At 30.6% G+C, this 23,036-nt stretch overlaps 4 protein-coding genes across 4 annotated transcripts; 2 read left to right on the top strand and 2 right to left on the bottom strand.

Annotated features, from left to right (window-relative positions):
- Positions 1-5,466: 5,466 nt before the first annotated feature.
- Positions 5,467-5,991, top strand: LOC109120083 (secreted RxLR effector protein 161-like). The gene has a single exon (XM_019213459.1). It carries the CDS (start codon positions 5,467-5,469, stop codon positions 5,989-5,991), a length of 525 nt encoding a protein of 174 aa, XP_019069004.1.
- A 5,741-nt stretch (positions 5,992-11,732) lies between these two features.
- Positions 11,733-14,433, bottom strand: LOC101255586 (uncharacterized). The gene is made up of 4 exons (XM_069296862.1): positions 14,426-14,433; positions 12,746-12,860; positions 12,260-12,286; positions 11,733-12,180 (listed from the first exon to the last, which is right to left on the bottom strand). The coding sequence occupies exons 1-4, from the start codon at positions 14,431-14,433 to the stop codon at positions 11,890-11,892; spliced, it is 441 nt and encodes a 146-aa protein (XP_069152963.1). The 3' UTR covers positions 11,733-11,889.
- Positions 14,434-15,246: 813 nt separating this feature from the next.
- LOC101262809 (uncharacterized protein At2g23090) lies at positions 15,247-18,658 on the top strand. Its single transcript, XM_004238054.5, has 3 exons — positions 15,247-15,704; positions 15,790-15,830; positions 18,315-18,658. Exons 1-3 carry the CDS (start codon positions 15,632-15,634, stop codon positions 18,432-18,434), a joined length of 234 nt encoding a protein of 77 aa, XP_004238102.1. The 5' UTR covers positions 15,247-15,631; the 3' UTR covers positions 18,435-18,658.
- A 2,099-nt stretch (positions 18,659-20,757) lies between these two features.
- LOC101262513 (uncharacterized) lies at positions 20,758-21,445 on the bottom strand. Its single transcript, XM_004238053.5, has one exon. It carries the CDS (start codon positions 21,300-21,302, stop codon positions 20,952-20,954), a length of 351 nt encoding a protein of 116 aa, XP_004238101.1. The 5' UTR covers positions 21,303-21,445; the 3' UTR covers positions 20,758-20,951.
- Between the last annotated feature and the right edge of the window lie 1,591 nt (positions 21,446-23,036).

Raw genomic sequence — 23,036 nt, 5'->3', positions numbered from 1 at the left:
TTAATCACTACTAGAAATAGGTTGTAGTTTTTGTGGTTCATTAACTACTGATAAAAATTTTGTGATTTCTAATTAAGCATATTTAATTTTAAATTATTTGAAATATGCTTTTTAATTCATTTATAAATAGTTATTGACTTTCTGAATTATTATTCGTTTCACCATTTAATTACCTATGAACTATATTAAGCTTGTATTAATTCTTACTTCATATTTGTAGGCACTACGGTACTAAAAGCAATCAAATGTAAAATAATTTTCTCAATTAAGTAACCATTTAATCAATTACGTACTTAATATGTTGAATCATATATCACGAAAATCTAAATCAAAATCTACTCATAACTTAGAAATTTGACAAATTGTTACCGCATTAGTTTGAAATTTCATAGTTAATTTTTTTTTCAAAAAAATAATAATTTATTAAGTGTTTATCTAGTGCGATATAGATCTCTAATGAGATTTGTAAATTTTTCTTTTTTGGAGTTATTAATTTCTTAAATGATATAAATTTTTATGGTCTAAAATAATATAATAAATTATTATTAGCCCGAAAATTAAAATTGATCGTGATACGTAATTGAATTTATTCAACTGGTCAAATGTATACTCCCTATTATGTTCATTATTTGTTAATACTTTATTTTTCTAGTTATCACCTTATTAATTAGAGATTCTTGAAGTCCATATCTTAATTTTATTGATAGTCCACCTCAACAAATAGCACAATTCTTTAATGCTAAATGACACTTAAATTTTTATTTAGCTTCCTTATGGCCCGTTTGGATGGGCTTAATAAAAGCAGCTTTAAAAAAGTATTTTTAAAAGTGCTGAAACTTATTTTTAAAATAAGCAGTTATGCGTTTGGATAAAAGTGCTGAAGTTGTTATGCCAAACGTGAAAAGGGAAAAATAGAAGAAAAAGATGTTAGGGTTATATGGGTAATTTGGAGATTGTATAAAAATATTAAGGGAAAAAACATAAAAATATGGTCAACTTAAAACAGCTTATAAGCTAAAAAAAAAAAAAGCACCCCTACCCCAGCTTTTAACTTTTGGCTTAAAATAAATTTTTTTTAACTTAAAATAAGTTATTTTAAGTATTGCCAAACAGTTAAATAAGTCAAAAACCAACTTTAAGTCAGTTTGACCAGCTTTTAAGCTGAGCCAAAGAGGCTCTTAGTTAGTACTTTGCTTTGGCATATAATTGACTTTTACCTATACAACAAGCAACATAAATAAAACTAGCTAGAATATTTTACTTGGTCATTTCCAAAAGCACCTATATAACAAATATTTCAAAATTTATTGCTAATTAAAATCAAGTTAAAACATTATTTGATTTTAACTATATGATGTTTATGTATATGTTTTCAAAGCAGAAGTTAAATGTATGTGTGTTTCCGTGTATATGTAAGTACATCAATTGTATATGTGACCAACTAGATCCGATATATTTGTATGTATATGTCAAATATTTAATATCGTCTTTACTTAGAAAATATTCATTTTTAAAATTTTTTAAATACATAAATACGATCAGAAAAGTTTCTCATGAATTAAAGCATCCAACAACATATGATCTACTCACGTAAGAGCAGATTCTAATGTCGATATACAGATGATGATTAATTTAACTTTAATCTGTCCTTTTTTTTATATAAAAAAAAATGGCAATTTAGCTTTGTAATTAGTGCTTAATTCCAATAATTTCATTTGGACTTTCTTTATTTGGCTTATAACCCCAAATTAGCAAAGTGGTCTTCAAAAGCAACTACAAAAACCTTTTAGATTAGGGACAGAACCTATTTTTTTTTTCTTTTTACTTTTCCTTTCTTCTTTTTATAATTATTATCAAATCAAAAAAGCAATTAAACACTATGATGTTCCCTTTAATTTAAAAAATATAGTAGCAAAAACAATTATTTGTACTAATTACAACTTCTCACTCCAAACATTTGACATTTTATTAATTTTTAAATGACAATAATTTTCTTGCGATGTATTCACCATGTCATTAATCAAGAAAATACAAATGTGCACGTAGATCGAGGTTTTATTGTTGTCATTCATTATCAGCGAAAAAAATTAATGTATTTTTCACAAAAATAAAATAAAATAATTTTTTAGATAAATCTTGAATATCAGACTCGTTCGTTATATGTGTTGAATCACTAGTAGAAACAAAGTATATTCACAAAATAACAGATTAGCTATACGTCCTCCTTGAATTTATGCCGGAGACATCGGCAATGCAATGACTTATGTTATGGGATATATATGAGCTCTTTTAATTTATTCTAGCTAACACAAAAAAAAATTGTTAATTAAATTGAAAGTTTTCGATCTACATATTTAAATATTAACGTGTAAAATTGTTAGACGATGAAATTACACTAACCAAAAGTCCAAAACTTTTGATGTACGCAAAACCACAAGACATAAAATTGCTGATGGGGAGGCAAAAAATAAAAACATTACACCTTAATTTAAGCAAATAATATAATAACGTAACACCCAAATTTGTAGTCAAAAAGCTTATCATTTTGAATTCTTGTGTTTTCTTTTTTCTTTCATAAATGACAATATTGTTTTGGGACGTATCATCACTACCCAAACTTAAAATTCAGATATTTAGTTTGGATTATGGATTCAAATTTCATTTTTAAATATTTATCGACTTCAGAATTTGTACTACAAATTTTTGAAAACTCGAGATTTTTATGTCTTATATTCAATCCTGCATATTCATATTATATGTGTCAAATAGTAACAAGTTCAAAGTTTTAAGGTCTAATAGATTTGTACCATACAAACTATTCATGACAACATTAAGTACAATATGAAATTACGCGTTATGTGCGCAATGTTAATAGTTATATATTTTAAGAAGTAAATTATTAGGTGAATATGAAGTTCTTAATTGCTATGATTTACTGTAAAGGTACAAAAATTCGAAATATTGTAATCGATTAATGCTCGAATTTAGAAAATTCAATTCAATCATAACTTCTTTGAATTATAATTTCTACGATCCATAAACCAAAGTCCAAATCACATTTAATTCAATCGGCCTAAACACCCACACTAATCATCACATAGGACACTAAAATTGATTGTTTGCACTGTATAATCTTTTCTGAGCCCACTTATTAAACTCAATCCCTATTAACTTACTAGATTAAAATTTGCATTTAAAACGGTGAAACGACGTAATCTAAATAATAGCCTAGAAATATTCAATTGTGTACACGCATGCATATGTGTTGAGGTTCAGTTAAATTCAAGAAAATAAAATTCATCTGCTTTATTTTAATTGTCATAGATACATTTATGCTTTAGACTAGAATTATATACATTTACTATTGAAGACTTTTCAAAAATCATATTTATACAAGATAGATATTTGCTACGTACCCACAAATATTTGAAAAAAAGTAGCACTCTATATTCACTAAAATTTTGTAGCTAGTAGCTATCTTTGGTCCAGGCTCGAATAATTTGTCACATCTATGTATGTTCTCATGACATACAAAAGAAATTTTTTTGATGAAATCAGTTAAATTTTGTTCAATCTATTTGTTTTTTATTTGTTTAGTTTAAATTTTGAAAGTTCTAAAATAAAATAATAATTGATAATTTGATATGCCTATTTTATTAGAATAGTTCTATTAATTGATGATGTTTATAGATAGATCTTACTAAATATTGAATTTATACTAAAACATAAAATTAGTAGAAACACCGCTTTCACATTTTTAATCCAAATGTGATGTTTAACTGAATATGGCTAGTTAAAAGGAACTCATCTGCGCCGTTCTTCTACTTTGTCATCCTCGTTCTTCGGAATTGTTTTTAGCAAATTATATATCAAAACATTCAAAATAATGAAAGATATATATATAAAAAAAATTTGAAATTATTTAGAGGTGATTTTCAGTTGGGCATAATCGTATAGTCAGCGTATATTTTATGTATAGTTAATATATACTCTATACATAATTCAGTTATATTCAACTTTTTAAGTGTATCATAATGTATAATCAATATATAACTTATATCTAAGTAAGCTATGTATAGTCCGTATATTTTTATGAATTTCCACAATATATATTTATATATATATATTCATTAATTTATTACATACATTTTTCTCTTCCATCTTGTTTAAAAACGACCCTACGAAGAAGAAAGAAAGAGCATGTGTGAAAGAAAAACGGAACAATTTCCAATTGAAGAGGTTGAAGCTCAGATTCTAAAATATTAAGAGGAATTCGTGTCTAAAATTTGAAACTGTTTAGAAAAGGTCTCGGATGTCTTTTGAAATTCGTCATTGAAGGCTTTGAAACTCAATTTTTTTAATAAATTTGACTTGCGGCAAACGTGAGTCGTTTTGAGTAAATACTATATCAAAAGAATCGAAACATTGAGAAGAGCTTATATCCAAAATTTGAAACTGTTTAGAGTAGATTAATTGGTCGAGATTGAAAAAGATTCAGCTCGTAAGGAAATTAGTCGGGATTGAAAAAAATTCAACTCGTAAGGAAATTGGTCGGGATTGAAAAAGGTTCAACTCCCTTATATATATCGTGTAATTTTTTGCCGAGAGTGTTCGGGTGAACACCCTGGACATTACATAGGTCCGCCCCTGTATATATTCATCATCCTGCTGTGACCTTTATCATATTGATTTGAATTATTTTTGTAACTTTAAAGTATAAAACTCCATCTCGAAAATAAATTATATTGCATCACAAGATTTGCATCTATAAAAATTCCAAAAATTGACACATGGAAATGATGTGTAATCATATCAAGTTTAATGATCTCGTTCATTAATATATCAAAAAATTTGCATGCCTTTTGATAATCACTAGTTTATCATCGAGAATGGCCAGGGGATTCTCTCAACTTGAAGGCATAGACTTTGAAGAAACCTTTAGCCCTGTGGTTAAAGCAACAACTATAAGGGTAGTTCTATCCATTGCTATCAGCTCAAGGTGGGAAGTTAGATAACTCGATGTCAAAACTGTCTTCCTTCATGGGCTCTTACAAGAGGAGATGTACATGAGTCAACCTCCTGGATTTATTGATTCCATGTATCCTCAACATGTGTGTTTACTTAAAAAGACGTTGTATGGTCTAAACAAGCACTAAGAGCCTGTTTTGATTGGTTTAACATGCATCTTTTACACCTTGTCTTCATTTGTAGTAAGGTAGAGTCTTCATTATTTACATTGTAATCTCACAAAGGCATCATATTTCTCTTGTTATATGTGGATGATATTATTATCACAGGTAGCAACGCATCGCATGTCTCAAAATTGGTTCGACAACTTGGAAAAAAATTTGCAATAAAAGATCTTGGCCCTTTACACTTCTTTCTTAGAATTGAGGTTAAGTATTTTGATGGGGTATCCACTTAAGCAAGAGTAAGTATGCTGCAGGGCTGCTAGACCAGACTGAAATGACTTTTGCAAAAGCTGTAGCCCTTCCTTTGGCTCCAAATGATGGCCTACATGAAGCTGTAGGAAGCCTGGTTGAAGCATTGTTTTATATAATGATAGTAGGGAGCCTTCAATACTTGACTCTCACAAGACCGGATATTACTCATGATGTGAATCTAGCAAGCCAATTTATGCGAAATTCGAATAATGGACATCTTCAAGGTGTAAAAAGGATTCTCAGGTACATCAAAGACACTTTGCACTTTGGACTTAGACTTATTTCACAATCACCATATAGGTTGTATGGATACTTAGATGCTGATTGGGGAGGTTGTATCACAACTAAGAGATCAACTACATGCTATAGCATCTACCTAGGTGCAAATTGTATTTCTTGGACCACCAAGAAACAGTCCACAGTTGCTCGCTCAAGTGCTGAAGCTGAGTATAGAGCACTTGTCTTTATTGCCTCAGAGATGACATGGATCATAAATCTACTTCATGACCTTGGGGTATTTCTTCGATCTGTACCTACATTGTTGTGACAACATGAGTGCTTATACATTACAGTTAATCCAGTTATGCATGATAGAACTAAACACGTTGAAATGGACTATCATTTTGTTCGTGAGAAGGTGGCCAGAAGACAACTTGTTACTCAGTTTGTGAGGTCTAAGGATCAACTAGTAGATATTCATACAAAAGCATTAACCAAACAGGTTTTTGCTGAGTTTCACCACAAGCTAGGAGTTATAGTCACTCCACTCACTAGCTTGAGGGGAAGTGTTGAAAGGAGCTGATGGAACGTGTCAAAGTAACAGGTTCGGTGGAACAGGTTCGATGAAGCTGTCTAATGAGTTAGAGTTTGAGTTAAACTATAGACTAGATTACTAAATCCTAATTTATGTACAAGTCTATACTTGGTACGACTAAAGCTGATATAGTTGACTAGGATAAGGTGTAAATAATATACTTGTGTTGTATTAGGATTCCTAGTATAGCTAGTATAGGACTCTTCTATAATTCCTAGTGTAGCTAGTATAGGACTCTTCTATAATTCCTTGTGTAGCTAGTATAAGACTTTTCTCCTATATAAAGAGCATGTAACTCAATCATTAAATCATCAATACAATCCTTGATTCTTTAAATATACGTGAGAACTCTACAAACAACAATTAAGGAATATTTTACGTGATAATATTTGAGAGTTAATATCCTAAAAAGTTACTCAGCTATTAGAATTGATATAGCAAAATCATTAAACTTTGTTTTGTATCAGAAAAATCACTCAAACTTAAGGTTTTTATCTTTCAAAATCACTCAATCAAATGCATAAATAAATAAAATTAAAGAAAAATCACTCAAATTAAGGTTTGTATGTATTGAAGCATAAAATGCATAAATAAATAAAATTAAGGAAAAATCCATTACACCTCTTTTCGCTTTCTTTATCTATTTCCACACAAAAAATCTCATAAAAAAAGGCCCTCAGAAGATTCTTTAATATCGTTCATGTTAAAATCTTTTAAACAATGTAATCACATGAATGGATGACTAAATTTGTATAAGATAATATTAATAACGTTACAATTTCACTTTTGAATAAGAATTTAGACTTGTCCGAATAATTGTTGGTAAAAGTTGGAGTCAGAGATTTCATTTTAGCATGCATATCTATTCATAAAATGTGTTTACTCTTTTTTCTTTTCATAATATTTAGGCAAATTAAACCTTCATACTTTGTAAGAACTCTAATAACAAATTCATTATTGAAGAAAAATAACATGAATACTCAGAAACAATTTTTTGAGGGTCTCTTTTTGGTGAATTAATTAAAGAAACAGACAAAAAGAAGAAGATGTTTTATAAAAGAAATGGAGATATGAAAAATTAACAGAAAATCCAAATTCATACATTATAATTGCACAAAATAAACTGTAAATTTTTTCCGAGGGTACATAACGAAATCCCAAAAGAAAAGCACGAGTTATTGACACAGTCCATGTTCATAATCAACAACAACTGGCAGATCTGCTAACAAAGGGGTTGAGTCGAGCTCAACATTTATATCTTTCGGGCAAGCTTGGTGTGCTCAACATTTTGCACCCTTCAGCTTGAGGGGAAATGTTGAAAATCATGTAATTCTATTAGCTTTACTATCCTAAAATTAATTAGGTTCAAGTTAGTTAAAACTGTTGCACAGTAACTTTCCATTTTTTAGTTAATTAGCTTAGTGTAGTTATTTGTTACTTTGCTAGTTAGTTATCTCAATTAATGTGTAGTTAGTTACCTTTCATACATCGAGTTAGAATGCTATATAAGATAGCATGAGGCTTCATTGTAATTAGATCAATCAATTTTCCACTTCACAAGTTCAACACAATTTCTCTTCGTTTTCTTCTTCTTGTCCAGATTCATGGAGTCTCCAAATCTCTACTGCGATGAGTCTTTTGAACCGATAGATTCTCCTATTGACCTCTCGTCTAAAGAAGTCACGGATGCTACTGCTGGTGGTGAAGTCCTTGAAGATAAAGATAGGTTTGTTGCACCGATAGATCCTATTGACCTCTCGTGTAAAAAGGTTAAAGATGCTGCTGCTGGTGAACATGAAAATGTTCTTGAAGATAAAGAAAAGGTTCTTTCACTGATATTGACCTCTCGTGTGAAGAAGTTATAGATGATGCTGTTGGTAAACATGAAATAGTTCTTGAAGATGAAGATGGGGTTTTCGAAGCGCTACCAATTTTGAATCATCCGGCCTATGCTGTCCATCCTGAAATTTCACAATTGGACGAAGACAATTTCTTCGAAATGAAGCTTCGTAATGAGATGGAAGATCATGTAAAAGACCGCATTATTTCTGATCCCAGGATGATGGTTGAACATGTTTTCCAGGTAACTAATTTGTTTGGTTAGGCGCTCTGTTTGATGAATTCTGGTTAATTTTCTTTCTTGTTTTTCTCTGTTTAGTTGGGAGAAAAATTGAAATTACAGAAGGAGAATGTCTACATTGCTGTTCAACTCGTTAATAAGTCACTTCTTGTTGGTCCAGTCAGAGTAAGTTTAAGCAATTACCGAAATCACCTTTTCAATTTTATATTTGTTGAAGGAATCATCACCATTTGTATTCAACAGACCAGTCGACATCTAAAAGAGAGAGAAGTGAAGATTCTACAGACAAGTCTACGTCTAAAAGAGTGAAAACTGATGGGTGAATCATTGTAGTTCTATCTGGCTACATAGTTTTGTTTCTGAATTCACTTGCTTGCCATCCACAAGTATAATCTCTTGTAAAGTTCCACAGGTATACAACCACTAATAATACTCATATTCTCGTGCAGAGTTTCACATGTATAAAACCACTAATAATACTCATTTTTGTTATTAGAGTTGTTTGACATTTGCTTTGCTATATCTCTGTTTTCAATTTGTTGGAAATTTGACTTGTGGTGTTCTTGTCTCTACGTAAGTAGCTCTTTTTGTTATACTCCTCTTTACAATTTTGTACTACTACTTTTTTTCATTGTTATCGTACAAATAAGGCTTCGCTTTGAATTTCTCTAATCAGTGAAGAAACACAACTTTTTATAACATAATTACCTGCTAATGGAATTAGTTTGATTATTATTAGTGGAATGAAGTTAAAAATTCCGATTGACACTTTAGACTTACACTAGTACTACTCTCGCATTTTACGATTTGCTGAGGGTTGTCTAATAAGTTGCTCCTTCGTAAATAGCTTAATCAACAGTACTTGTAATCATATTAACGGTATAGAGATATCATTGCAAAATTCACATTTTAAACCAGATTTCTTAGGCTTAAAACCTGAACCCTAGTTGTGAATAAGGCAGTAGGATCCATTCCACCATTAGTTTCATCCTGCAGCACCAAATAGCATAGGCTTGATTAACATCAAAATCTGGCTCCTAGCCATCATTAAGTCCCATAAGAGCCTCCTTTAGTATTGAAGATGTGCAGGCAGCATAGTCTTTACATTTAACACAATTACAACACAGAGGAGGCATTAATGAGTCATATTCATCCCATAGGTCCTTCAGTATCCAGATTCTGAGAGAGTAAAAATCGACCTGTGTAATGGAGATGTTGTAACCTTGTCTCTCGTAAATCGTCCCAAATCTCACTAATCAGATCACGGCTGACATTGTGCATGATCCACGATTTGACTACAACATTACAACGATCCCAAAGCAACTCATAGTCCTTATCACGTGTAATAGATCCATCCACAAAGCCCAACTATTTCAAGTGATGCATAGCTTCACGCCATTACAGGCATGCCAATAGACATCAAACTGGGAGCATCAGATAGCGTGCAAAAACAGAGGGTGATGATAGTCAATTCCAAATGCATCCTTAGATCGAAGACAGGAGCTCGAATTTGAGTATCAATGGCAACTCCATCAACATTAATCGTGACAATGGATTTGGAGCAAAATCAAGCAATTACACAAACAACTCAGAGAAATCTCTCGATTTACTCCTTAATGCTCTGATAGAACTGAAATTTACCATGAAAACTGTTTGAAGAGATGAAGTAAATAAGAGGAATTGCAATGAAGATTTAGATGTTATTTCTGATATTTTGCATTGATGGTTTGCTTCTGTACACTAGCTAGTATATTTATACATAAATAAACAACTAATGAGTTCATGCTATTTATTAAACCATGTATTTGTAGTATTATTACTTGTCCAATCATGTATTTGTGATACGTAGCCTATTTGAAACAAAATGATCAATACTATTTAAAGGTATATGAGCTTCTGTTTACGTACATGTATATGATAATGTCATGTTCGACCCATATAGTTAAATTGATTGGGTTGTATTGTTGTGGTGAAAAGGGCGACACTAAAATCAACTATGTCACCACGGGCCTGGGCGAAATCTAGTAAATTTTAGAGAAGTGAGTTTTATATATAATCAATAAATTATATTACATGAGTAGGAAAATTACGTAATTATACAACTTGAAAAAACATAATTTCTAAAAGTCTCTACTATTTGAATTAATACAAAATCCCTTTTTTTCCTTTCTCTCTTTAACATCCCTTTTTTTTTTCCAGATATACACAACTCATATACAATACATCCATGAGTCCTGAAAATTTTCAAGATTATTGTAATTTGAAAACCTTTTTCACTTTTCAGGATAAAACGTAATTGATGCCCAAATTGTTGATATTGGTGTGCTTGATACATTATTTAATGGAGCACTAGTTTGTCAAAACAACTTTATTTTTAATAGAAGTTAGGAGTAATATTTTTTACCCTTCATTATATTTTTGCCAAGGGGTTAGACGTTGATTTTTACAAAACATCACTGCTATACCCCAAATAGCCTGAAATCCTTTAGTCATCAATAAATTAGAGTTTTTCGTCAAAAACATCATTTAATTATACCACATATTTAAACTACATCGTTAAAGTATCATTTATAGCAGAAAACATCCTTTAACTATACTCTAAACTTAAAATATATACTTAAAGTATCAATCTTACCATAAAACATTCTTCAAATATTTTAAAGAGAGCAATTTTCATCCTTCTACTTGAATATCTAGTAGAACTATCCGATATATCCCACAAAAATTATGTCGTCCCTTCCTAATTATTATTCTTAAATATGCAAAGAATATTATCGTAAACTTTTTCGTAATTGAGTTAAGAATTATGCAAACTTTTAATTTGACCGTTTTTTAAATTCATTTTTCATGTAATTTTAATTAAAAATATTATTAGTTTAAATATGTTTCTTTCTCAATTGAATATGTTAAAAGCGACATTTGTTGGAGACTTCCGCTTCTAATAATGTAGAATAAAACTCAAATACAAAACATAATCAATATTTTGATCACTTCAATATTAGATTGACCTAAAAATCTATTGAATTATTTGGTTAAGAAAAAAATAAAAATAATTAATCTCCAACTTCATTCGATTACGAAAAAGGCAAATTATGTATGAGCACATCTTTCAATCATTTTTAGTTTCTATAAACAACAATGTCTAAGATTTTTTATATTTTCCAAGAACTTATTGTAGCAAGTAATGAAATTATGCAGAATGACTTTTGTTGATAATCACGTTAATTATTCATGTTTTCGTAAAATCCATTAATTTTTTTGACAATATCTAACAAAAGGATGAAAGTTGTTCATTTATAAATACTTAAAGGATGTTTTTTGTTAAAAATGATACTTTAAGGATGTAGTTTAAATTTTAGATATAGTTAAAGGATGTTTTCTGCTAGAAATGATATTTTAAGAATGTAGTTTAAGTTTTGGTATAGTTAAAGAATGTTTTTGGTCAAAAACTCCAATAAATTACAACAAACGGAGATTCTTTTATCTGAATTGCATAGTAAATAAACAGAGATATACAGCAAGAATTAAATAAATTCTAGAAAAAAAGTAAGTCAAGATGATGATGGAATTAAAATGAGGTTAACCCCTGGTGGCAACTTCCTTTCAAGCCGCTTGCTCTGCTTATGGAATAATGCCAAACTCTTACCCTTGTAGTAGTAAAAGGTAGGCTGAAGAATGATTTTGTTAAGAGAGCATCTTCCAATTTCAAGCAAATGCAACGCAAGTTTATAATCACTTCTACCTCCTGTAAAACCAATCAACTTCACCTCTTTGAGATGTTTGTGGACGAAACGAGTACACAATCGAGCTGAACTTTCATGATGACACTGAGTAGCGATAGTCTGCAAAATAACCTCCAATTTAGGACCAAATATGAGGACTTTAAACCTCTGCACAAGTAGCAGAAACAGGTTACATTACCTCATTTGAGACAAACGTGTATCCTATCTGCCTCAATAGAAAGAAAGAAGAAAAAACAATGAGTGAGAAACCAAATAGTTCAACAACGCATAATGCTGGACACACACTCAAACTCAAACTCAGCTGACAAAGTGAACACCTCAACTTTGTCTGAACTGATAACCACAACTAATCACTCCAACTCATCTCCATTGTGTCCCGTAGACACCAGATGGTAATGTAACAAATAAATTTTGGAGGTTTCCAAATAATCACTTTGTAAGTTGGAGTGTTGACGAGTTAAGATGTCTGAATGTGCTAACTCAAAATTGAAGTGTGTATTCATGTATTATGCTGCTGGAAAACTGCCATAAATAATATAGAGAAGAGTCCATGTATTAAAGGAGTACTAATATAGCTCCTTAAAGAGAAGGGCTCAGGACATCATTGCCAGCGGCCGCGTAGAATATAAATGATATGAATTGCGAGCAAAGATGATATATTTACCTGGGCTGTGAATCTAGACAGCAAAGGACATGCCTTGGTAAAAAAAGTGAAGAAGACTAAGCTTTCACCAGCTCTTAACTTGATGTCCAACTCCAACTTCCTTAGATTGTCCAGTCTTATATAGATATTAGCAATTCAATGTTTTTAATGGTCGATTGGTAGGCTGCATTAGAAGAATTAGTCCATGGATTATGTAAGGTGTTATTTAGTACCATATTTGGTAAGAATTTGGGCCTATGTATAACTAATACATGAATTAGTTATACATCCTACATGATATTATAGAGTTAATACCTCAGATTGTCACTCAACTATGCACTCTTTTCTCAGAAAGTCACTCAACTTTCAATTTTCATTCAAAAGTCATTCAACTATGCACTTCTTTCTCAGAGTGGATAGTTGAGTGACTTTTGAGTTAAAATTCAAAGTTGAGTGACTTTCTAAGAAAGAAGTGCATAGTTGAGTGACTTTTGATTGAAAATTGAAAGTTGAGTGACTTTCTGAGAGAAGAGTGCATAGTTGAGTGACCATATGAGGTATTAACTCTGATATTATAACATGTATTACTAATACCTTCTTCTTGGAGGTATTAGTAATACATAGGATATAATACCATGAGATAAGCCTATGTAAAGATAAAAATATCCCTCAAATCATTTTAATTCTTTTGTTTATTTTCTTGATTTTGTAATTTATACCTGTACTAATAAATTTATTTAAATAAATTAGCTTACAATTATTTAGAGAAAGTTGTTTTTAATAATAAATTCAATACAAATTTGAAATGTGAGTTGTATATCTGTATATGAAGTTTATATATATATATATATATATATATATATATATATATATGTTTGCTTGTTTTTTTAATTATTTGTATTTTAAGCAATTTAAAAAATTTACATACATATTAAAACCACAACTAAATTGTTCTTCTCACAGCTAGTTAAAAAATAATATTGTCCGACAATTATCTATCTTGACCCAATTACATAATAATTGAAGGGTATAATTGAAAAGAACCTTTTTATAGAGTTATAATTCAAACACAAGATGAAGTGGGAAAAAATCACTTGATAAAAATAAACCCTGCATTACTAATCCATGACTACTAATCTTTGCATTACTAATTCCTATATTATTAATCCCTGCATTATTAATTTTTGTACCAAACGACCCCTTAATGCATGCATTAACTCAATTAAAGACTTAATTGCCCCTCAATACCTTTTTTATATCTTTGTCACCATAATAGTGAAGAGTGTCTTTGTAAATAATTTTTCTAATGCAATGCATTCTAGTTATAGTGCATCAAACCAAAAATGCATAAATATAATCTATGTATAATTAATGCAAGCATAACTATGAATTGTTAAAGTAAGCATTATTAATACACTCTATTTTGTATTATATAATATACTCTACCAACAATGTAAAGCTAAACTAATCAAAATTTATTTTAAATATCAAACATCGAGTGCTTATTATTTGATTAATCTCCCTTTATAAGTTCAAAATCAACTTTTGTGACATATTTTGAGTTAAAAGCTAAAGTAAAATACGTGCAAGCATAGATTCAAAATATATAATACTACAACGATCAATTATACTAAATTGCGTATAATAATCAAATATCATCATATAAAATACTCTTTACTTGTGTTTTAATTAAGGTTTTACGCCACCATTATAAAGAAGAGATAAAGTTTTTATATTTATAACTAAAAGTATTTATTTTGATTACTCTCTATCAATCTTAACGGCTTACAATTAATACTTCATTAATCACAACGTTATAATAAATCTGAAAAGATGAGTAAATTATCAGTTTAAACTACTCTATCAAATATATTTTAAAATAAGTCCAATTTATCAAATAAATCCATAATTAATATCAATTAATATCAAAGGGAGTTTAGACCCGAGTACATTTTTCTTACAAGAAGATAAGTTAGAATTTTAATGATGGCAATACATGAAAAGACATGTATACAAAAATTAGTCTTTTTCTTAGTTTTCTCGATTAAATTTAATTTAAATTCTTACTTTATAAAAACAATAAATTGAAAAACAACACATTAGTCAAACATTTTTTTCTACTATATTCAAATTTAAAACCTCTAAATATTTAAATTAACAACACATACATATGATTCAATGAAATCAAATATTTATATTATAACAATAATAATAATATATATCTAATATAGTAGTAATATATATTGAGTATATATTATTAAATTTTAATGTGAACTGCAACGATAAATAAAAAATATATATATAAATTTTATTTCTATCTTTACGCTAAATTAATGCGACTCCGAATAAAAAGTAACGCGTAGGAACAAAGAATTGTAGTTTCATGTAGCTTTCCGATGCATGTCCTTTTCCCCCTTTTTCTCCTCCCAACCCACAAAATTTCATTAATTTCACCACCCAACTACCCTAATTTCTCACTTTTTGCTCTATATATATTATACTTTCTTCGTTCCGTATTATTTGTTATGTTGTATTTTTTAAAAATTAATTTAATTAATTTTCAAAACAATATTATTGTACTTTTTAAAAATTAATTTAATTAATTTTTAAAATTAAATTAAATCACATTAATTTGATATAAAAAATAGATATTCTAAAATTATAAAAAAATATTATAAAATTACAATTTTTTACATATTAATATGATAAAAAATATATTTTAAATTGTTAGTCAAAATTTTTTAAGTTTGACTCTAAAAATAGAATTTATAGAATTTATGACAAATAATAACGGACGAATGGAATGTATATATATATATGTAAAGGGTTTCTCTCAAAGCCACTTCCTTAAAAAACCCAATTTTTTCCTCCAATTTGTACAGGAAATATCGAAGAACAAACTAAGCCATGGGTGGAGGCAATGGACAGAAGGCAAAGATGGCTCGTGAGAAGAATATGGAAAAGATGAAAGGCCAAAAGGGTAGGGATATCTAAGTTTGTTTATAATTTTGGATTTTTTTTTCGAAGAAAGATTGGAGTTTTAGCTAATTATGGTGTATGTACAGGAAGCCAGCTTGAGGCTAACAAGAAGGCTATGAATATCCAGGTTTTTGTTGTTTCCACTTAAATTTATCTTCTTTCTTCATACCCAGTTCCTTTATCTGTAGAATTCTTTTCAACCAGCTGAAAATTTTATAATTTAGGGTTTCAATTGGGTTTTTTTTCTTCTATATATTTGTTTGGGGATACACCAAAGGGTTTTAACTAAGTTTTGGAGTTTTTAATTGGATATCTGGAGTTCTTGAAGTTTTTTGTTGTGTAGACTGATAATTTAGTCAGATCTCTGTGTCTACGAGCTAAAGGGGATGATTTTAGGTGCTGCAATTTGTTAATCTCTTGTTACTCTAATCTAATTGATCGGATGATGAAGAATCTGGATTATATAATTTGGAAAATTGATTTTGATATCTCGAACAAATAACAACAATATTATACACAGTTTAATCCTATGAGTGGGGTTTGGGGAGGATAGTGTGTACGCTGCGATACTCCTATCCTTGGAAAGGAAGTGTTCAAGTTCGTGTATAGATTTATTCTCTTAATATCTTGTTAATGAGTCTTTAATAGGATAATTATTTTCTTACAATTCTGACATTAGCTTTTAAAACATAACTGACCATTTGAGTAGTTTTTGTATTCAATTTGTGCAATTGTGACATATTTTTTAATAGCTTTGAATAGTGGTTTTTACATTGTTATGTATTTGGATGTTACAAGCTATTAGATGTGAAGCGTCTGTCCACTCCTTTGCCTAGGTATGCTCCTATGCATTGGCTTGGGAAGTGTGGAAAAAGTGGACGTAATCTTCTCCTTTATAATGTCATATACACGTCAAGATTAAAAAAGGAGAAAATTTTCATACCATTTTCGTGATTATTTTAGCAAGTAGCAAGTCCGAAATTTTCTTTGTTTTTATCAGAACAATATATGTTGAACAACTTGTTAGAAAGAGTACTTCATATAATATTCGGACACACTACCTTGTTTGCATAAATTATTTGATCTAGTTGAGCAGGAGAAAATTCATCGTGTTTTGAATCTCTTAGTATAAAGAGCAGAGAAATTATGTTTCTGCGATGATGTTTCACCTTTGGAACATCAGGGAAGTGTTAGGCAAAGTTACACGCAGGTGAATTAGAAATAGTAGCAGGAGACGTTTGTGCAAACAGGAAGACCACTGGTATTTCAGTAACAGTAGTAGATTGATTGTTTCCATGATCGGGGACAACAGAATAAAAGAAATATCCTTGAGAATATTGTAAAAACAATTGAATTAACAAGGAAATGGGAGGAACATCCTTTTAGCTTGAGATATGTACGGCACACCCTTTAGGATATTTGATCGATGAAGGTGTATCCCTCATGGCTTAACAAACTCTTCTAGTATAATTTATGATCAGAAAAAACAGAGAATAAACAAAAGAATCTCGCACTACAAAAGAAAAGGATCTCGCACTACAAAAAAAATCATTTTTCTAACATGTCTACATGCTATGCTACTGCCTCACAGCTATAAAGAGAAGCTGAAATAGGTGTCATCTGGAATATATTTTCCCCCATTCCAAACACATTAGTGGCAAAGTGAGTTTGTTTTGTTGAAGTTTTGAAAGATACAAAAGCTGAAGTCATGCTTGTTAAAGAGGGATAGATTGAGAAAAGTGAATTAGAGACACATGACGTATGTTTTTTGATTTAGATGTAAGAATAAATTGTGGGCGAGTCAACAATTGTGTACCTGTAAATGCAGAGGAAGATTCGTTGAACTCACCACCAAAAGAATTGCCTGCCTCTATGTCAAACTTTGAATCTCATGGTAACAAAGTTAGAAATTATCACAAACTAAATATCTTTGCTTTGCTGCGTGTTTTCGAAAGAAACTAGAGAAATATCTCTGTTGAAGTAAAATGAGTTGTTCTATTTTTTATATTCATAGAGAAGTTGTATATATTTCTCTTACAGAAAAACCGATCACATCCACCAGTTCTTTTTTTTAGTCATGTGGTGGTTTAGTTTTAGATAACTTAAATCTTTATCTCTGTCAACGGGTTGGGTCGGGTCAGCCCACACAGGAGATCCGATATCCAACAGTACTGTGCCATTTGGTATCTAGTTTTCAAGATTTTCTTCATGGAACTAGAACTTGGGATTTATTGCTCAGAAAATTAATGGTCCTCTGCCCAATCCAAGAACTATAATTCTTGCTGAACTGTTATCTATTTGTCCTGATTGTTGCTAGTTTTCAAATGCAGTGGAATAAGAAATAGGGCGGTAAACGAGGAAAACGGTTTCTAAACAATGTTATGCACTTGTTTTAGTGTGTGCTAATTGTCAAAAATGTAGTGTAATAAGAAACAAGATCATAAACAAGGAAAACAATCTCTAAACAATGTAATTCATCTGTCTAGTTTTTGCTACTTTGTCAGAAAACTAGACAGCAACAAGAAAGAAGCTATGCAAAACTGTTATCTAGTTATTTTGAAACAAAACCTGTTATCCATTTTTCTTAACATTTGCTAATTGTTAAATGCAGTGCAAGGTGTGCATGCAGACATTCATTTGCACCACTTCTGAAGTCAAGTGCAGAGAACATGCTGAGGCGAAGCATCCCAAATCTGATGTCTATGCATGTTTCCCTCATCTCAAGAAATGATTCACATTTCAGAGTCTGGGCTGATGGTTGTTTCCCAACTATGTTTCTAAATTCTGTTAACCATGATAAAGTTTGAATCTGTTCAAAAGTTGTTGCTCCGTTCTGCTTCAAACTGTTGATGGCACTTAGTTTGGAACTGTGTGAAATATATGTCTATAATAACTGCCTCCTTTTGGATTGATATATGCTATAGACTTGTCGAGCGTAATGCTTTACCTTCTCAATGCCTGATTGAGTATTTACTATTGCTTGTTTTAAACATCCACCACCAAATATTTGGTGGGGTAGAAGGTATCGTTTGTCCTTGACTAGAGGTTTTGGGTTTGAGGTCTGAGAATCGAGTTGCTTTTCATAGGGAGTTTTATGCCCCAAAGTAGAACCTTTTCGGCACGATTCTATGTTAATCGGGGTTGGAAAGCGGGCACCAGACACTGATGGGAAACCCATAAAGGGTTCTAATCATTTAGATTGTGATGTGATAGCATTCAAGTCTATCATTGTGGTCTGACCTTATCTTCTATGTCTTATCTTCTTTTTAAGTCTTCATTGAGGAAGAGAAGAAATCACTGCTGTATTGTTTTGGAAAAAGATTATAGTAGGAATGCTGATTGTTGGAAATCAGAGGTTTAACTGCCCATGTTCAAAACTGGAATCGAAGTTAGGTGCGAAATTTAAGTACGCTCAATTGGTTGACTATCTATAATTTCCAAACTCTAACTACTTATTTGCTAGAATATGACGTATATTATGAAACAAAAACAATTTTGTAACAAATTTAGTAGGAGTAGACATGATTTTCCCCCCAACGGATTCAAATTCTAGTAGAAGTAAATACTATAGGTTATCTTTTCCATTTATTCTAGTTTTGATGGATAAAGTTAGTTGATATTTGTTGGAAGTGAGAAGCAACATGTATTCGGTGAAATTAATTAAAGTACGCGCAAGACAAATTGGACACCATTGTCCTAGGCTTCTGATTTTACTTAATTGGTAATCACATAAAGCAGACGATATTTTAGTCAATTTGCATCAAGATCAAACTTTCTTCTTGCGTCCCTCCCTCACACCCCCAACCCCACCCCCACCCCAAGAAGCACACACTATAATATGAGGTAAATTTTAATTGACAGCGTGTTCAATCAAACGGATGATTTTCTCTCCGATTACAAACCCCATACTAACCCTATAAACTGAAAATTCATAACCCCAATTGTTATTTTCTTAAGCATCTCTTTGTACGTATTTTCAACTTCTTATCTGAACCAATAACGTATACGTTTCAAAATTAGTGACATTGAACCCACTTTAATTTGTATAAACAAATACGTAATTGTCTTGTAATTTAAAAGAAAATATTCTTTTTCACGTAACAATTTCTTATTACTGAAAAAGGGAAAGAAATTTTTAAAATCATTTTAAGTGCTTAAATTGATTTTCTTGTACCATACTATACTGATTGTGATGAATGAAAACAACACTACAATCACGTTAGCAAACTAAACATGTCTCTAGTAAGTAAGTCACACTTTAATTCTTCCAAATGTGGATTATTTTATTTGTAAAAATATATTCCTTCATCCATAAAATAAAGGTTGAAAATGAAAACAAAAATTAAATGCTAACAATTAGCTAGCATACTTCTGTTCAATTATGTACTGTAAATATCTTTCTAAAAAACAATACTATTTGTATAAAAATGAGTCAGTACCATTTGATAATTATTCAGTGAATGACAATAATTTCAATCCTGAACCAGAAACGCAGGATACAAAAAGTTTGATAAGAAACTGACTAAACTAACGGAGTATAAGTATCTTTTACTTTCAATCTTAATATTATGAGTCCGAGTAATTAAAAAAAAACCGGAATCTCTAGGAAGAAAGGAGAGAAAAACTTCATAGGTCTCCAAGCAAAGGTTAACCATCTCATCAAAAATTAAACTTTATAATAAAAGCTTAACTTTATTTTTTAACTAACTCCGACTTAGACCCCTCGTGAGTCTTGCCATAAACAAAATGTTTGACATAACTCAAATTGTGTCGATAAAGGATATCATTATTCACACACAAAAAAAAATTGCATATGTAACTGCATGTTGCAACGCCTAATCAGTGACCATGAACTGCATGAGTATGGGCGGAGTTACAAAGGGGCACAAGTTTCATATACATTTGCTTTTTTGAATTTCGTGAAAATTCTGATTCTATCGCTGCTTCGAAAGGCAATATTATACAATTTTTTTAAAGTAAAAATCAGTTGCATGATAAGAGAAGTTAATCGGATGGTAATATTCTATTCAGAATAACAAAAAGGTCAAAGCTCGTAGCGAGAAAAAACCGATTGCACATATATTTTTATTTACATGCCTAAACTGCGATTCCGATGACTATTTTACACTGATTTTCCCCAAATTTTCGATCGTCATAAAGCCAAAAAAACAGATAGAAAAATTCGATCCAAAACAATTTACATACTTACAGTGAGTTAAAATCACTCGATTTTCACTTATCTTTACCGCTAGCGAGGGTGGTGCTGAGGAAGCCGGAACCGAAACTGCGACGCCGGAGATCTAACAGCAACGCCGTGCCAACATATACCACCTCTACACAACTCATCGGAATGATGACGTGGCTGATTCCGATTCAGAGTAAGATGACGATCGCGTGTCAAAGCACACCTAGTAACCTTACGTGACACATCCCACGTCAAACTCAAAATCAACACAGTACCTACAACAGCTGTTGACACAATCAGCACAAAAACTCCGCCGTAGCTCCGTCCTGTCATCAATCCGTACGCCTTCATTGCCGCTATCACTAACAGGTACAACGTCGTTAAATTCCCCACTACAGTATCCGAAATCGCCATTTTTATCGGTCTTCTAAGATCAAAATCAAGTTGAAATTTTGGTAAAATTTTAGTCTAAAGTAGGTAGTGAACTGATATTAGAGGGTTTTAAAAGGGTATTATGGTATGGAGTGAGAATTACGAAATTTTGGATTTTGGGTTGGGGTAGGGGGTGGTGGGTGGGGGGGGGTGTAAGATAATGCTATGGGTTCTGAGCTTATCTTCTTTTTATTTTCAGTATTTTGAGGAAAGGGAAAGGTAGCAGTGTATCTGATTCAGTATTCCAACTATAGGAGACTCATCCATTGGCTCATAATTACTTTTTTTCGTTTTGCGTTACTCCTTTGTTTAAAAAAAAAAAAACCCTTATATATTTTCTAATCTGTTTAAAAAAATAATTTTTTATAATATTTTAATTTTTCACGTGACATATTTAAAATTATAAAATTTAAGAATATTTTAATACATTTGACATAACTTTAATTTAGAATCACAAAATTAAAATTTTTTCATTCTTTTATTAAATATCATTCTAAATCAAATTAAATCATATTTTTAAAAAGGAGGGATTACTTTTTTATACTTTTAAAATCGAGGTAGCAGTGCTAGCTAACTTTCAAATAACATGTTTACTAATATTCTATTTATTTTTATTTACTTGTCAAATATTTTTAATTTGATTTTCCTTTCTACTTATCATTTTTAATAGATAAACAAAGGATGATTTTCTTTTTTCTATTATATTTTTAATTTATTTACACTGAGTTAAGGTCTTTAAAAAATATTACGAGTATATTGATTATTATTTTCTCAAACAAGTGTGACAAATTAAAAAATTGACTAGTAAATAAACACGGAGGAAGTAGTAAATATCTTTAGGTTAAAATAATAAATTTTCATTTTAATTACTCTTTAAAATTTTTAATTCATATTAAATTAGATAAATAAATTGAAACGAGAAATTATTAAAAATTGTCACCATCCAAAAATACGAAGACGTGTGTCTAAAATGTGGGCATTGTGGGTATTATGTAAACGTGGCGGCACAACATTCCTTATTGCCACTTTAAAGACAACCCATTATGTCGTCATTTCATGCTTGACTTACTTGCAACGCAGTACAAGCTTTAATTTTTCTCTATATTAGCATAAATTTATAGCCGTTCGAATTTGTGATTATCGTCTATAAATATCATGAAAATAATTTTTCTTATTATTCAATTTTCTTGATATTATGGATGTAATTTTTTTTGTTGGGTTTTGTTAAGGGGGTCTTAATGAGGACATTGCTGTTGTGCTACGTTAAAGAATGTATTTATTCTTCTTAAGACAAATATATTTTATTTTTCTTAGACATGCACCTAATTCTGCCCAAAACTTCCTTTTTGGTTTTTTGGCTTTCGAGGATTGCGGTCCCGTAAAGTTTTGGTATATGCAACTTTAATATTATATTGAAATGTGTATCATACAAAGACAAAAGTAGTAGAGAAGTTTGTTACTGATGGGGCACTATCAAAATTAAATAATAGTAACTAGAAACAGCTCATCTTATTAAGCAGAAGATCTCCCATTTTCAAAAAAATCCTTTTCATCAATACGAAAAAGTTTTAGCGTTAACAGTAAAAATTACAAACTCTACTTGTGAGCAACACTGCTATTACGTTATTGTCAGTGGTGGTGGCGTTAAAAATTATTGTCACATCATTCTGTTCTTTACTTTAAATTTACTTTAAAAAGGTAAGGTATGAGTCTATT

This window comes from Solanum lycopersicum, chromosome 4, assembly GCF_036512215.1.
Source record: "Solanum lycopersicum chromosome 4, SLM_r2.1".
In the NCBI taxonomy this organism is placed as follows: domain Eukaryota; kingdom Viridiplantae; phylum Streptophyta; class Magnoliopsida; order Solanales; family Solanaceae; genus Solanum; species Solanum lycopersicum.
The sequence above is the reverse complement of the archived record's forward strand: the minus strand, read 5'-3'. Positions and strand labels throughout refer to the sequence as shown.